The sequence below is a fragment of the Narcine bancroftii genome, chromosome 2, assembly GCF_036971445.1.
Source record: "Narcine bancroftii isolate sNarBan1 chromosome 2, sNarBan1.hap1, whole genome shotgun sequence".
In the NCBI taxonomy this organism is placed as follows: Eukaryota; Metazoa; Chordata; class Chondrichthyes; order Torpediniformes; family Narcinidae; genus Narcine; species Narcine bancroftii.
In genome coordinates, this window is record NC_091470.1 from 73,305,877 (window position 1) to 73,321,208 (window position 15,332).

The 15,332-nt window shown below is 39.1% G+C and overlaps 1 protein-coding gene across 1 annotated transcript in view; it reads left to right on the top strand.

Moving 5' to 3' along the window:
- Positions 1 to 15,332, top strand: part of atp6v1d (ATPase H+ transporting V1 subunit D) — a 40,909-nt gene that overhangs the window by 18,608 nt on the left and 6,969 nt on the right. Inside the window, exons 2-6 of the mRNA XM_069917095.1 lie at positions 2,541 to 2,658; positions 3,666 to 3,745; positions 4,097 to 4,164; positions 6,423 to 6,467; positions 14,984 to 15,087. Of these exons, the coding sequence (XP_069773196.1) occupies positions 2,541 to 2,658; positions 3,666 to 3,745; positions 4,097 to 4,164; positions 6,423 to 6,467; positions 14,984 to 15,087 (415 nt within the window). The remainder of the gene's footprint in view (positions 1 to 2,540; positions 2,659 to 3,665; positions 3,746 to 4,096; positions 4,165 to 6,422; positions 6,468 to 14,983; positions 15,088 to 15,332) is intronic.

Consider the following 15,332-nt stretch of genomic DNA (forward strand, 5'->3'; position numbering starts at 1 on the left):
AACCAGCATAGGTTTTTCTCAGTTACTGGCTTCCAGAAAACAGGCTGGGAGGGAGAGATGTATGTTTTATGCTAGCAAACCTTCTGCCCAAGTCATCTCAGAGGAATGACAGAGCCCCTGGGATCCACAATCCTTGATATCTTTAACACAGTAGCGCTAACTGACTACCGATCTAGTCAGAGCTGTCAACAGGCAGCCCATTCATAAATCGGTTTCCCACCCAAGCGCAGCTGATTGAGTCAAAGGGTTAGGGTAAGCATCCAGTAACTAACTAGACTTCTGTTAACTTTGTACACAAGAACAATGTCTCTTAATTATGACTTGTACATGAGAATAAATGATTGACGTCAAACCATTTCCCTGCCTTCAGAAAGGAGATAGGCAAGATGTAAAACATAAGCTTGTAACAATGAGTTCAAAGAAATGTTATCAAATTGGTATGCAAGAAAGTGGCTTAAATATTGTACCTTCTGACTGAGTTCTTTGAATGAGATTCACCAGTATTCGTGAGGTGACCTCGTCTACCCACCACTAAATGCTACTCATTCCTGCTGGAGGGACTCAAATAAATTCTGTGTAGCACTGTGTGGCCTGGTTGTTATTTTTATACCTTGACAGGAGGACGGCTATCATACTCTGACTAGTTAGATGATGTTGCATCTTTTTGTTCACTTTGTTATGATTGCTATTTAGAGTTATAGAGGGAAAAATAACAGGCATTTCATCCCATCAGGTCCATGCCTATTATCAAGTCTTATCTGTACTAATTCTAACTATCAGCACATGTTGCATCACCTACTGTACCGTGGCGATTCATGTATTCATCCAGGTTCTGCTTAAATATCATGAGGCTATGTGTCCTGCAGCACCTCAGGAAGAACGTTCCAGATAAGAACAATAATTGCAGATGCTGGAATCTGGAGTAAACAGTGAGAAGCTGGAGGGACTCAGTCGGTCATCTAGCATCCATGGAGATAAATACTGGCAATATTTCAGGTTAGATCCCTTTTCAAGATCAAAGAGAGAAGGTGAGATGGCAGGGGCTTGGGGCTAAGTGGTGGTAGGATACTGGACAAAAGGTTGGAGAGGCAGAGAGAAGGAGATCTCTGGTGGGGGTGGGGAAGAACTAGGGGAGAAGAAGAATGGTAATGGTTGAGTAAAATGAGAATGGGAGATGGTAAAGAACATGTGGAACCAGATCAGGTGGGGGTGTTACCCAGATTTGGGTTTTGGGCTTCCTAGGTGGAATGTGATTTATCCTCAACTGCACAATGGATGAGGCTGAGGACAGCCTGGTCTGACAACCAGGAATTCTAGATTGTGCCCAGTCATTTCCATGCAGACTTACTGTCCTTGACCAGGGAGAGGCACTTCCATCATGGGTAATGCCAAACTAATAGACGCACATTAAGAAGAAGCAGTTTTAAAAGACAAAAAAACTATATTATTACTTACACTGAACAAACTTCACTTGCATGAATATATAAGCTTAAAGTATTTTACTTTATTTTCAATCACATTCTTTGAAAACATTTAACTGTCACTGCATCTGCAGGTTTCTCCCCCTCCACGGAGCCACCCAAAAGATGAACAATAACATTCTAGATAATTAACTAGCCCTCTCTCAAGTTGACAAATAAAGCCTCTGACTGGGGTGTGACTTTTAAGAAACAGGATTAAGGAGACACTTTAAGACAGTAACTCCTAGAAAGATGATGTAGAAATTAATATAATACACTGGCATAATGAATTGAAAGCTTCTATTGTTATTAAAAAAATTACTTATAATTTACATGATAATTTTTTTTGTTGATGAGTGGTCTCTGTATTTGAAATATATGGAATTGGATGTATTTTGAACAGTTATTAACATTTATAATTTTTTTATATATATGATTTATATTTTTGACTCCCCTTAAGGGAGCTAGCTGAAGGGGTTGATGGAGGGAGGGGGAAGGGTTTTTTTTCATTAAAAAAAAATTATGTTGTGTTTTGTTTATCTTTGTAAAGTTACTTTGAATATTTAGATTGTATGTTATACTTTTTAACTTATCTTTTAAATAAAGTTTTTAAAAAAAGAGTAACCCCAACTGCGAGCGGTGTCAACCAACTCTTCATCCTGCGTGAAGTGATTGTTGTTTCACGCAACTTTATTCATAAGGTGCTATGAGCAAAGCACGATCAAGGCACTCTACTGACTGATTATTTGCTTCCATCTTCGCCAAAGGTTTATGTGTTACTTCAGGGAACATTTACTTCCACAATTTTGAACATGTATTTTTTACCTATTATTTTATTCATATTTATTTAAATTAATTTTTTTTTTTTTTTTTTTGCTGATTGCTTTAATTCCAGATACCAGGGGTTTTAGTGTATATCACACTTAATCCGCATTTAATTCTTGGCTCTATCTACACAGCCTACAAGCTGATCAATATCATTGAGTATGTTGATATGAAGTCATAATGCTAATTTTGGCTGGATTCTAATGAAATAAGAATATTACATTTATCCACTGTTTTCTTTTCCTGTTGCTACAGGGCTCAAACTATAATGAAGGCTCGGTTGAAAGGTGCTCAGACTGGTCGCAATTTACTGAAGAAAAAGTCTGATGCTCTTACACTACGATTCAGACAAATCCTGAAAAAAATCATAGAGGTGAAATTTGTATAAGAAAGATCACCATTACAAGCATGAATAAATGTTCCCATTTATTACTATTGCAGTTTGCATTGAAATTTTAACATAATACTGTGAAAATTTTGATCAATAAATGGCTGGAATTAATTAGTCCCCCTTCAAACATTATATTTGTTTGGTAGCATTTTACTGTATTGATATTTATCAATTTTATTTCTTGCTCGTGAGCGATTTGATTTAATAATTATGTGGCATGTTTTGCTGCATTTTTCCCTTCCACTTTCCCCCCACCTCCAGTGTATTTGTGTGTAACCAGTGAAAGTCGAAACCAACATATTTCTTGAGTTTGTGTGGATGTAACAAATAACTTTCTTGTGTCCTGCACCAAGCAGCATTTCCTAACGTCTTGGGGGAGATCACCTACTTGGTTTTTTAATTTAAGGTTATGGTTCTCAACCTTTCTTTCCACTCACATATCACTTTAAATATTCCCTTTGCCATTGGTGCTCTATGATTAGTCGGGGATTGCTTATGGTGGTCTGTGGGTGGAAAGAAAAAGTTTGAAAACCAATGTTTTAATCGTCCATCATGGACTCGTTATGTGTACAGTTTCATAACTCCAAAGGAAGTGGGCCAATGACAATTTTTCTCAAGCAAAATATTTCCGTAACAATTGGGTGTAGAGCAGTGATTCTCAACCTTCCCTTCCCACTCACATACCCTTAAACAATCCCTTAATAACCACAGAGCACTGATGGCACAGGGATTACTTAAAGTGGTAAGAGAGTGGATTACTGAATTAAGACTTGCACTACCTTTGTCTAAAATGTAAAAGATCAAATGGCAGAAACAGGTCAATTTCATGAATGTATAAATAAGCAACATTGCTTTCTATTGAAAAGTGAGTTCTCCATTTAGAAGCAAAGTATCAACTGTTGGGTTAAATAAAATAAAATCAATGAAGTCTGAACTGAGATGAATTAGCAATGCTATAATAATTACTTAATTCTTACTTTCCCTTCCAGACCAAGACATTGATGGGTGAAGTAATGAGAGAAGCAGCTTTTTCTTTAGCTGAAGCTAAATTCACTGCTGGAGATTTCAGGTGAGGCTAGAATGCAGATGACTGATATAACCTTTAGAGTGGTAAAAGTCAGCCATCTAGTTTTTGGTGTCAGTGTTGTTTGCTAATAATGAATTAATGAGCTGTGTAGCATTCACTTGCTGTTTAGGAACTTTGATATATTGGATTAAGAGTAATGTTGAATAAATATAATTCATATTTTATAATTAGCATTCTTGCTCACAAAACCTACTGGATATCCCATCCTTTGTATTTGATCTTAATTGCGAAGATTGTGAACCTCGTGTAATTTAAATTGTACTAGTGTGGAGGATGGTGCATGATCTATGTTGGCTATTATTTTAGTTAATTTCTTAATTCTGTTTTATGCAGTACTACTGTAATCCAGAATGTGAACAAGGCTCAGGTCAAGGTCAGAGCTAAAAGAGATAATGTAGCAGGTACATTTTCATTAACATTATCAAATCTTGGAATATAGAATTTTATAGCTGTAAAATCAGATTTGTATCTAAATAAGCAAGAGATTTTAATTTGATGAGATGTGGTACATTTTTGTAAACCTCTGCCGATTGAAAAGAAACCCAAGCAATGCCCTGCAGACTGATTGAGAGAGAGATGGAAATGTCATGCAATGATTATTTTCAGTCATCCTCGACCGTGTAATGATGAGAACTGTGCATTTTTTTTTGCTGGATGCACAATGAGACTTTTATCTATCTGATATTTTCCTACTTTAATTCTTTCATTTATTCCTCCTTTGTGATAAAATAAATTCTGTTCTGGGTTGTCCAAATTATATACAAGCTGTAATAGTGGGTTGGTTTGATTTCTGTTTCCATTTTTCTTAAATCTAAATTAGTGCAAATTCTTGAAGAGGGGATTCTCATTCTACTTATTTCTATTGCAGACTTGCCAGTTGAGTTTAAAAGAATGGGAACACAGAATTAAAACAGTTAATTATTCTGCACCTTTCTTCAGATTTTGTGATTTGCTGACATATTCTAATTAAATACTTCAGATTAATAATGAGGATTTTGTATTAGATGGGATGTATATTTAGATGACTGCATCCTAGCATGTTTGAAATCTCATAATGCTTGATATTACATTTGAATTGAGCATACTGTGCCACTTTATGATAGTAAATCTGGTGAATACACCCTCACAGTTGCTAAAAACAATTTCATAGAGAAAAAAGGATTGATGATTTTTTTTGGTATTCAGAATGTTTTTTCATACTCCTGCCCAGGTTTGTTTTTCTTGCTGTTGAGTATAGTGATCTATTTATTGTCCATCTATGGTTGCTTTACAAATGTTCATGAGGTACTGAATTTTTGTTCAAAGGGTTTATAACAGTGGTGCTAAAATGAGACTTCGACTCTGATCAATTTGACAAACCGTGTAATATGAAACATGCTTGCAAGACTTTTGCTCCTTTCACCGTCTGATGGAAGGGTGGTGGTAGTGGAGCTGCAAGGAGGCTTTGGTTTATTGCAGTGAATCCTGCTGATACTAAATTGCTTCAGCTTCATCTTGAGGGTCCTTTGTTGCAGAGCTGAAAATGTGGATGAATACTCGCTGTTAATCTTGTCTACTCCACTATCCTAAAACCAAGACTAATCGCTCTATTTTCTCTCGTTGGTTTGTTGTATTTGGAACTCCTACTTCAGTCTTTTTTCCAAGCCTACATTGTTTAAAATTTTGCCTGACAACAATGATCTTTGTATTATAAATGGATAACATAGATATCAAAGAAAATGATATTTGAACATAAACACACAGTCCTAGATCTGCTGGTGACATGGGGCCTCGACCACATAGTTGGAGAGACTGGAGCTGCTGGATGTTGTTCTATATGAATATCTCCATGTACTTTTAATTTGCATTCCAGTTGTACACTGACCTGCAAACCAGGTAACCTTGGAAGGGAGTGTGAGAACCTGGGACAAAAATATCAGGGGAAAGGGAGGCCAGCAACAACACCTTGTGAGACAGAAATCTAATTATTTGGATTAGACAGATTTTCAGAGTTTTATTGTAATAATGAGAAATTATTGAATTGACTGAGATTCCGATTTAACCAGAAGGGAAAAGGCTGAGGAATGAATGGATGCAAGTCATTAAGATCATTACAGAATTGAGACCGATCATTTTGTCTGTATGATGATTATAAAGTGGGACACACCACCCCAATAAATTGAGGGAAGAACTGATAGCTAAAATCCATATGATTAAAGGTATGAAAAAATCATGCTAGGAGCATAAACAGCACCAAAATGTAATGATGTCATGTAGTTTGATTGTGTTAGGGACCTGATTTAATAAAATTTCTACTTTTGTGTCCTGATTCAGATTCCTTTTCCATTTGGTCAAAGTATGCTTGAATATTTGAGTGGTGAACAAATAGTCACATGGTAATGACTGGTCTGTTAGGCACGAGCATGATTATAGTTTTGGGAGGTAGCTCCAATAGACCAACAAAATGGATGGATGTTGCAATGTTTTCCCACATGGGAAAAGAAAAGGCATTAGTTGAAGTCTGCTTGTCAAATATTTCAAATGGAGGTCGTAAAGAAAAGTACAATTTTGAGTAAGTAAAAGAGCAATGGACAAATGGTATGCTTTATAAAAATAGTAATCTCATGATATGTAGGAATATAATTGTTTACTGTTCATAAATGTAGTTTTTTTTTAACAGGTGTTGTACTGCCAGTGTTTGAACATTATCAGGAAGGAGGAGACAGTGAGTAAATTCCTTTTTTCAAAGCTGAAAATGTTAATTGTTCTTCCTAATGGTTAAATGATTCCATTCAATTGCATTATCACTTAAAGGATTTGAAATAAGGGTGTTGCTCCACAAGGGATTGATGATGCCTTCTGTTGGTTTAACTTTCTCTTGCAGGCTATTCAAAGTGACCTTGTAAGGTGCAGGGACAAAAGCAAATGTGGGGAGAAAAATATAAATATAGTAGTCATAGGGGAGAGCATAGTTAGGGGAATAGACAGAGTGTGCTATGGTTAAATTGAAAAACAGAAACCTAAGCATGATCATCTCAGAGTTGTTAGCTGATTCACATGCATATTGACAAAGGGCAAGTAGAATTAGAGAAGTAAATGCATGTCTCAAAGCTTGATGTGAGTGAAATGGGTTTTGATTCAGGGGCCTGGCACCAGTACTAAGGAAGGAAAGAGGTATCCTGTTGTGATGAGCTTCACCTGAACCATTCTCTGAGTAATGTCTTGACTGACATGTAACTAGGGATGTAGATGGCTTTAAAATAACTAGAAAGGAGAAGGGTTCCAGAACACAAGGTTTAATAATTCAGGAAGAAGTGAAAGAAGAGTGGCACAGAATACTGAGGGGAAATTAATTATTACAGTGTGATTGGAAGAGCAGAAGATGTAAACAAAACTGCAAATAAGAGCTTATTCAGTTACTAATAACTTAAAAAAAAATCAAAGTTTAATGTTCTTTATTTGAAGGCACATAGCACTTGCAACAAGATAGCAAGTTAATAACAGATAGCATCAATTGAATATGATGTCTTGACTATAACAAAAATATGGTTGCAGGGTTGCGACTCGATGCTCAATAATCCATGTTATAAACTGTTCCAAAAGAACTGGTCAAAGGGGTATATAAATAGGTTGGCATTGTTAATGAAAGAACCATTACTGTCCTGGAATAGTGAGCTGGAATCTCGTTGGGATGAAATGAATTTCAGAAAGAGAGATGTTGGAAGTAATCTTTAGATTCTCAAAATCAGGGGTTCAGTGCTGCAGGAGCGCTGCTCCAGCACCTCAGGGGGCCACTTCGGCACCTCCTTGTAGCTGTTTTTGGTGAGCTCTGGCACCTTTTTATATTTTAAAAAAAAAAAATTGCACTGCCCCTTTGCCAAAAATGGGATATTTGAATTAGTCTGAGCTTAAATGGAAAAATATTAAGGCCATATTTGAAGGGAGCTGCAATTATCATAGGAAATTTTAATCTACATCTTGATTGGACAAACCAAACTGGAAAACAAACTAGAAGAATAATTTGGAGAATGTACAGCGATTGCTTTATAGAGCAGTACATTGAGATGCAAACCTGGGAAATGGCTCATTTAAATTTGATCTTCTGTAATGATTTCAAGATTCTTTTATCATCATGTAATAGTACAGAACATGTAATATTATACAAAGTTAACTTCTGCCTGCCAATAAGGCAGGTGAAGAGTGTGCATTGGTGTCACCTGGCACCTTTACAGTAAGAAAGAAAAGAAAAAAGAATCCTTTCAGAGCCACTGACTGTCCTTTGCATTTGCTTCCAGTGCTTCTGCAATCTCTGCAGCCATACAAACTTCTCTTTGATCAATCAGAAATACTGAACTCCAGATCCAAACCTCCAACACAATCAGGAAGCCTTCAGCACCTAAGTCCCTTTGGGGGCCCCTCCTGCCTCCCTGGGGAACCACTCAAATCCTGTTTCCCATGAGCCAGTCTGTGCAGGTTCCCTGACTGCAAGTTTCCTGCAGTCTGTGTTGGTCCTTTGTCCCTTTGAGACCTCACTGATCTGCTGCCATGATCACCTTCCCTGTCAGACCCTTCAGCCACTGAGCCCATCACTGGTCCGCTGCTGTGGTCACCATCCTGTCGGGTCATTTCTTTCTGAAGGGGGAATGGCTTGTCCTTCCTGTTTTTGGTGTCCTGTGCCAGTTCTGCTCCCAGAGTCTGCAACCCCTCCTAGCTGCTGCTATCTTTGGCACGGACTTTTGCGGTGGCAGGATTTTTTACTAAAAATGCCATTGTCTCCTTTAACAGGCAGTTTAAAACCTGTAGGAGGCTACTGGCATCAGGACTGGGCATTGAATCCTTTGGAGCAGTGCCTTGTCTCTGCTCTTCTGGGCCGCACCAGCAGCAGTGCTGCTGTTACAGTAGCTCTGGCAGTGCCATTATCTTTTTGAGGGAATGTTAATAGGAGATCTTGTGGTTAGATTCTTAGAGAATAGTGACTATAAATATAGAATTCCAAATGCATTTTGAGGATGAACACTGTTGATCCATAACCAATTAAATTTTTAATTTAAATAAGCTTCATTTCTTTAGTTAACTACAGATGGTGTTCTTTTTCAAATAATTACTTTTTCTGATTGGGATTAAACTCTTGCTAAGTTGTATGGTCATCTGTTTGAATATCATCCACTGTTCATTGCTAGTTTATACCCAATCCACTTAAAACCCACTCCTCCCTCATACCATTAACCTTATTTAAATTAAAAATTTCATTGTCTGTTAGGAATTTAGAACATTCTTCCCATGACCTGTGTAGTAAATAAATTTTAAATTAAATACAAAAATCCAAATTGCAAAGGATAAAATATTGGCGAAACTTGGGGTGGGAAACATACAAGTCATCAAGACTCAATGGATTGCACCCAGGCATCTTAAAGGGATTACAGAGATTGTAGACCCATTGGCTGAAAATTTTAAGATCCTGCAAACTTCAGTCAGAAGGGTTCCAGAGAGTGGAAACTGTCAATGTGACTGCCATGTTCAGAAAAAGAGAAAGGGAGAGATCTATCACTAGTGCTACCCAAGAGGGTTTAAACTAGAGTGGCAAAAAGATGGAAACAAGAGCAGCAGGACAATAAGCGGAGGAGTTGAAGGGATAGCAGATGTTAAGGCAAGCTTTTGAAAGGAAGCACAAGAAGTGGCCAGTTGATGAATACATTGAGATTGATGTGCTAAATGTGTTTTTCATTTCAAGGAATATTATGGTAAGCAGATGAACTTAAAGGCTGGATCATGGAATTGTATCCCTCTTGCAGTAAAGTCTCAATGGCTACAACATCATGGAATACTGGCAACTTCATGTTCCTGGGTTTTGATTTTTTACGTGGGCTAGAGTGGGAGGTAAAAGACGTGAAGAGATTGCAGTACTATTCAGAGAGAGTATCACAGTTGCAATCGGAGAGAATGCAATGGAGGGTTCAACAATCGAGGCAATATAGGTAGATATCAGAAAGGTGCAGTCATTCTGTTAGGTTATATAATTGGCCTCTTGCTAACCATGAAGAAATAGAGGAAAAGATATGTAGACAGATTATGGATAGATGTAAAGTCTATGGTTGTTATAGCAGGAGATTTTAATTTCCCAAATATAGACTGGGCATCTCCAGTGCCAGATGGAGCAGAATTTATTGTGTGCATCCACTTTAAGTCTTCCCTATACCATAGGTGCTTTGTGATTAGTAAGGGATTGTTTAAGGTGGTGCCTGAGTGGAAAGAAAAAGTTTGAAACCCACTGTTTTAATCGTACCTAATTAACTTGTTGTGCGCAGTTTTATAAATGCAAAGGAAATGGGCCAAAGACAATTTTTCTCAAGCAAAATATTTCAGTAACAATTGGGTCTCGAGCAGTGATTCTCAATCTTTCCTTCCTATTCACATACTACTTTAAGCAGTCCCTTACTAATCAGAGCTCCGATGGCATAGGGATTTTTTAAAAGGGTGTGTGAGTGGAAAGAAAAGGTTGAGAACCACTAGATAGTGCAACCTGGGAAGGGACTGCTCTCGACCTTGTATTGAGAAATGAGCCTGGCCTGGTGATCACGCTTAATGGGAGAGAATTTTGAGAATGGTGTTTGCAACTCCTTAACCCTTTGGACTCCAGCCGTTACTAACTTTCATAATATATACCCGGGATTGGGTCCATGGGTAAACAACAGTACGAACACTTGTATACACCAGCTGGTGGTTGGGTATTAAACCAGTCGCCAAAAACTGAGACGCTGAGTATATGCACTTGTTGGTAGTCCCTGAAAAAAAAGGGGCATGGAGTCCAAAGGGTTAAGTTAATATAGTTATGAACAAGGATAACCTTGGGCCTTGTGGGGAAAAGTACTTAATTGGGGAGCACAAGTTATCTGATGATTAGACTGGAGCGAGGGGAGAGCTTTTTTTTATCAAGGAAATGTACAATTGACATATGGGAGTTGTTTAAGGACCAGCATGTTGTAGTAAAGAGAAAGAAGGCAAGATACATTTTGATGATGTGAGAGGTTGGGAATATTTGGAAAATATAAGCAAGCATATGCAAGGTATTGGAAGCCAAAAATCAGACAGGACCTTTGAGAAATACAAAGATGGAGAGACAGCTCAAGCAGGGGATGAGGAATGCAAAGGGATCGGTGTCCTTGTTGAGAAGGATTAGAGAATCCAAAGGTTTTTTTATACTTGTATGAAAAAGAAGAGGATAACTGAGGAAGGAATGCTCAAGGAGAGAGAATTTGTGCTTTTAGACCGAGGAAGTGGGCGAACTACTAAATGAGTAGCTTGCATCCGTACACCAAAGAAAAAAAAAGGAAGATGGCAAGAGGAGTGAGAACAATATAATTAAAAAGGATAGTCTGCAGATGTTGTGATTGTGCTGGAGATCAAACAGCATCTATAGGAAGCAAGGAGTTAAAACAAAGTTTTAGGCATGAGCCCTTCAAGGTATTGAGGAGCTGGGAAGGACATGCGGCTGTGGAAGTGAGTCTGGGTGATCATTTCAGCTTGAGAATGCAGAGAGGGAGCCGTGAGAGAGACTTACAGAACTCCCTTTGAAGAGGGGGGAACTTTCTTCAAGGTCAGTATCCCTCAAAGAAACTTTGCAATGGAGCTGAAACAGGAAAGAGTGCAGATGCTGTGATTGTAGTGCAATGCACAAAAGTACGAGAAACTGAATTGGAGAAATGGAATTGTTTGGGCATTTTGACATGAAGAAAGGAGTCATGCTTTTGAAGGTGTACAAGTGCACAGAATGTCCTGCAATATATCCAGGTTATTGAAAGAGGAGATTGCTGGGGCTTTGAAAATCTTTGTATCCTCATTAGCCACAGGCAAGGTTACATAGGACTGGAGCAGCTTAATGGTGTTTTGTACCTGGGATTTGTGCAAATTTGGAAAGGAATAGTCAGATTAGTGTTAGCATGGCTTTGTGAGGAGCAGTTCGGGTCTTATTGTATTTAAAGTTTTTTTTTCTGATGAGGTGACAAAAACTGTTGATTGAGGGTAGGGCAGTGAATGTTGTCGATAAGGATTTTAATAAGGCATTTGACAAAGTTCTTAATGGTAGGCTAATTCCAGAAGGTAAAGATAGATAGGATTCACAGTGTATTGTAGTATGCATTCAGAATTGGCTGGCTTATACAAGATAGGTGATAGTAGTTTGAAGTGTTTTATTCTGGCTGAAGGTCTGACCAGTAGTGTTCTGTAGCAATCAGTGTTGGGAACCTTTTTGGATGGGTTAGTATGTTTGGAGGTGATAAACAGATTGGTGGTGTTCTGGACTACGTTGAAGGCTATGAAAGAAAATAGCAGGATATACATCAGTACTATGTGGGCAGAGAAATGGCATTGAATCCAGACAGGTGTGTTGTACTTTTTTTGAGGGGGGGGGGTGGAATATAATGGGCAAGTATACAGTTAATTGCAAAACTCCTAACAGCATTGATATGCAGAGGGGTTTTGGGATACAGTTCTGTTGAACCTTGTATACTTGCGTAGCAACTTTTAGGGTGGTGAAGAATGTGTATGGCATGCTTGCCTTCATTGGTTGTGGCATTGAGTACATGAGTAAGGAAGTCACATTGCAGCTACACAAAGCTGGTTTGGAAACATTTGAGAGTATTGTGTGCATTCTGGTTGCCCCAGTACGAAGTGTGTAAAGGGTACGAAAAGGGATTTTACAGGATGTTGCTTGGATTTGAGGGTTTGAATTACAAGGAGAGATTTTCAAACTGGAAGAAGGTAACAAGTGGAGTACTGCAGGAATTGTTTCTTTGTTTACAATTATTCACTCTTTATGCAAACCACCCAGAGGAAGGAATAGAATGTTGTTTAGAATATGGTGATACCAGATACCTGAATGAAAGGGCAGGACTGTCAGCTTCTTGTTCAAAGGTAAAGAATCTCTGGCATGGCAGCAGGGGACATTAGAGGTGGTATGGCAACTTGATTAGAGACTATTACTGCAGAAATGAGGGAGGCTTCGTGTCCTAAAGTTATCCTAATGGTCAATGAGACCGGAGAAGCAGATGTGAAGGGAAAATTAGTCAGAGCAATATTTATAGGTACACAATTCTTTATTCGGACATCTAAAATCCGGAAAGCTCCAAAAACTGGCATTTTTTTTCCAGGTGCTAGTACAGTGGAGCGGGGGGGGGGGGGGGGGGGGGCGGGGGGGGGGCGGGTGGGGAGAGAGAGAGAGCGCAGCACGACTAGGTTGGGGGGTGGAGAGAGACGGCAGTACAAATCGGGTGGGCAGGAGTAGAGAGAGACGGCAGTGCGAATCGGGTGGGGGGGGGGGGTGTAAAGAGACGCCAGTGTGACTGGAAGGGGCTGGATATGGCAGCACAAAACAAGGGTTCCGGATAAAGGATTGTGTACCTGTATTTTAAAAATCAGAATTTAATCTCCAATATTGATTGGGATTTCCCTGTGAAAGGGATAGAATTTTAAATCCAGGAAAACCTTTTGAGACAGTACTCAACCAAATCTTAGGGAATGGAGGTGTACTAGTATTGGTGGGAAGACTTAAAATTTCCATATTTTCTCATGACAGAGGCAGGTCATTTCAGCCATTGAGTCCATTCTGACTCTCAGAATTCGTGACAATAACTCAACAAGTTTTAAGGTAGTTGTGGAAATTGGGAACAATGCCATGGAAGATAAAGTACTGCTGATTTCAATATCTAAAGACAGGACCTCAAAAGGATACTGGGGAGATATTGTTGTAACTTTGAGAAACACAGACTAGTGGTTTTGTAGAATCATTTAGTTATACTAGGAGCATAACTTCACTGACAAAATTTTCAAACCTCTTGGGACAAAATAGTCAATATGAATGATCCAAAAATCAGCTGCTCCCAAGATGAGGTGGTCCATTCCAGAACATCGGAGATGTCCACTAAAAATGTGTCTTCCCTTCTGCCATCATCCCAGCCCTTGTACACATTTCTATTTCCTTCTGCTCCTTGTCCTCACCTATCACTAGCTTCCACATCCATCATACTCTTCTCTGTGATTTCTGCCACCAAGCACCTTTTCATCTCTCTCCTTTCCATTCACCACACCCTTATCCACTCATCACTCCCTCAGCATCTACCCGTGACTACAGGAAATACCTCATCCTTCACCACTATTCAACTGCATCCAGTGCTTCTGTTGTGGCCTCTACATCGGAGAGACTGGATACAGACTGACAGATCATTTTGTTGAGCACATTTGCTCTGCTTGCTGTAATAATGAGGACCTCTCAGTGGCCAATCATTTTAATTCCACATTGTTTTACTAGTGTCTGCAGACTTTTGTATTTTATTCATTTTAATTCCACACCCCACTCTGCCACCAAAATATTTGCCAAACCAAGGGCACCAGCAATTTGGAGTAACAACATACACTTGCGCCCAAACCTCCTCCCTCACTACAGCCCAGGGCCTCAAACAGACCTTTCATGTGAAACAACACTTCACTTGTATATCCAGAGGACTTATTTACTTCATTTGTTGCACCCTTTGTGGCATTCTCTACGTCGGAGAGACCGGTGCAGACTGGGAGATCACTTCGCTCAGCATCTCCACTCAGTTCACAAACACAATGACCCCTTCTCCCCCCCCCCCCCCCCCCCCCAAGAGGCCAACCATTTCAATTCTGGGTCACACTCCTGCGTTCACATGTCCATCCCTGACCACCTGCAGATTGGAGGAACAACACCTTATTTTCCGCACCCTTCAAGCCACATGGCATGAACGTAGACTTTACTGCTTTCCATTAAACCTGCTTGCCTTTTCTTCCGCCTCCCTCCTTTCTCCACCTATCATCTCCTGCCTTTGCCACCTACTCATTTCTCATACTTTGATGAAGAGCTCAAGCCTGAAACGTCAGTTTTGTGTCTTTGCCTTTGCTCCATAAAGGAAACTGTTTGACCTGCTGAGCTTCTCCACCATTTTGTATTTTTACACCTAATATTCCATCATGGCACTCTGGTTTGGTTTGGCCCATCCCTTGTCTGTCTGTCTCTCTCTTTTGCTCTTTCCCTGTCCTCTGCCTCCTTTCCTCCTGTTCCCCACCCCTTTTCTCCCTCCTTTCAGAGCTACCCCCTCCCCATTCCAATGAAGCCAAAATGTTTTGTGGAACAAATTGGTTCTAAAATGTTAAACAATTGGAGGGATGAGTTATTTCAAAATTTCAGTTACAAAACTTAAGTGAGCTGATTTTTCTTTTACTTTTAAGGTTACGAATTGACTGGCTTGGCCAGAGGTGGAGAACAGCTGGCTAAATTGAAGAGGAATTATGCCAAAGCAGTGGAACTTCTGGTTGAACTGGCATCATTGCAGGTATGAGGTAGTGAAAAGCAAAAATAGGGTCTGATATTGTATCATAACATTTTGAATTAAAACAAACAAAACTACTCCATATTCTTTAGTGCACCATAAATATATCAAAATCTTGTTTAAGGTCATGTAGATAAAGGTACCAACTAGAGGGAATGGAATACTGGATCTCCTTTTAGGGAAACATTTTGGGTCCAGTGATCATAATGCCATTAGTTTTAAGTTAATTATGGAGAAGGATAGGTCTA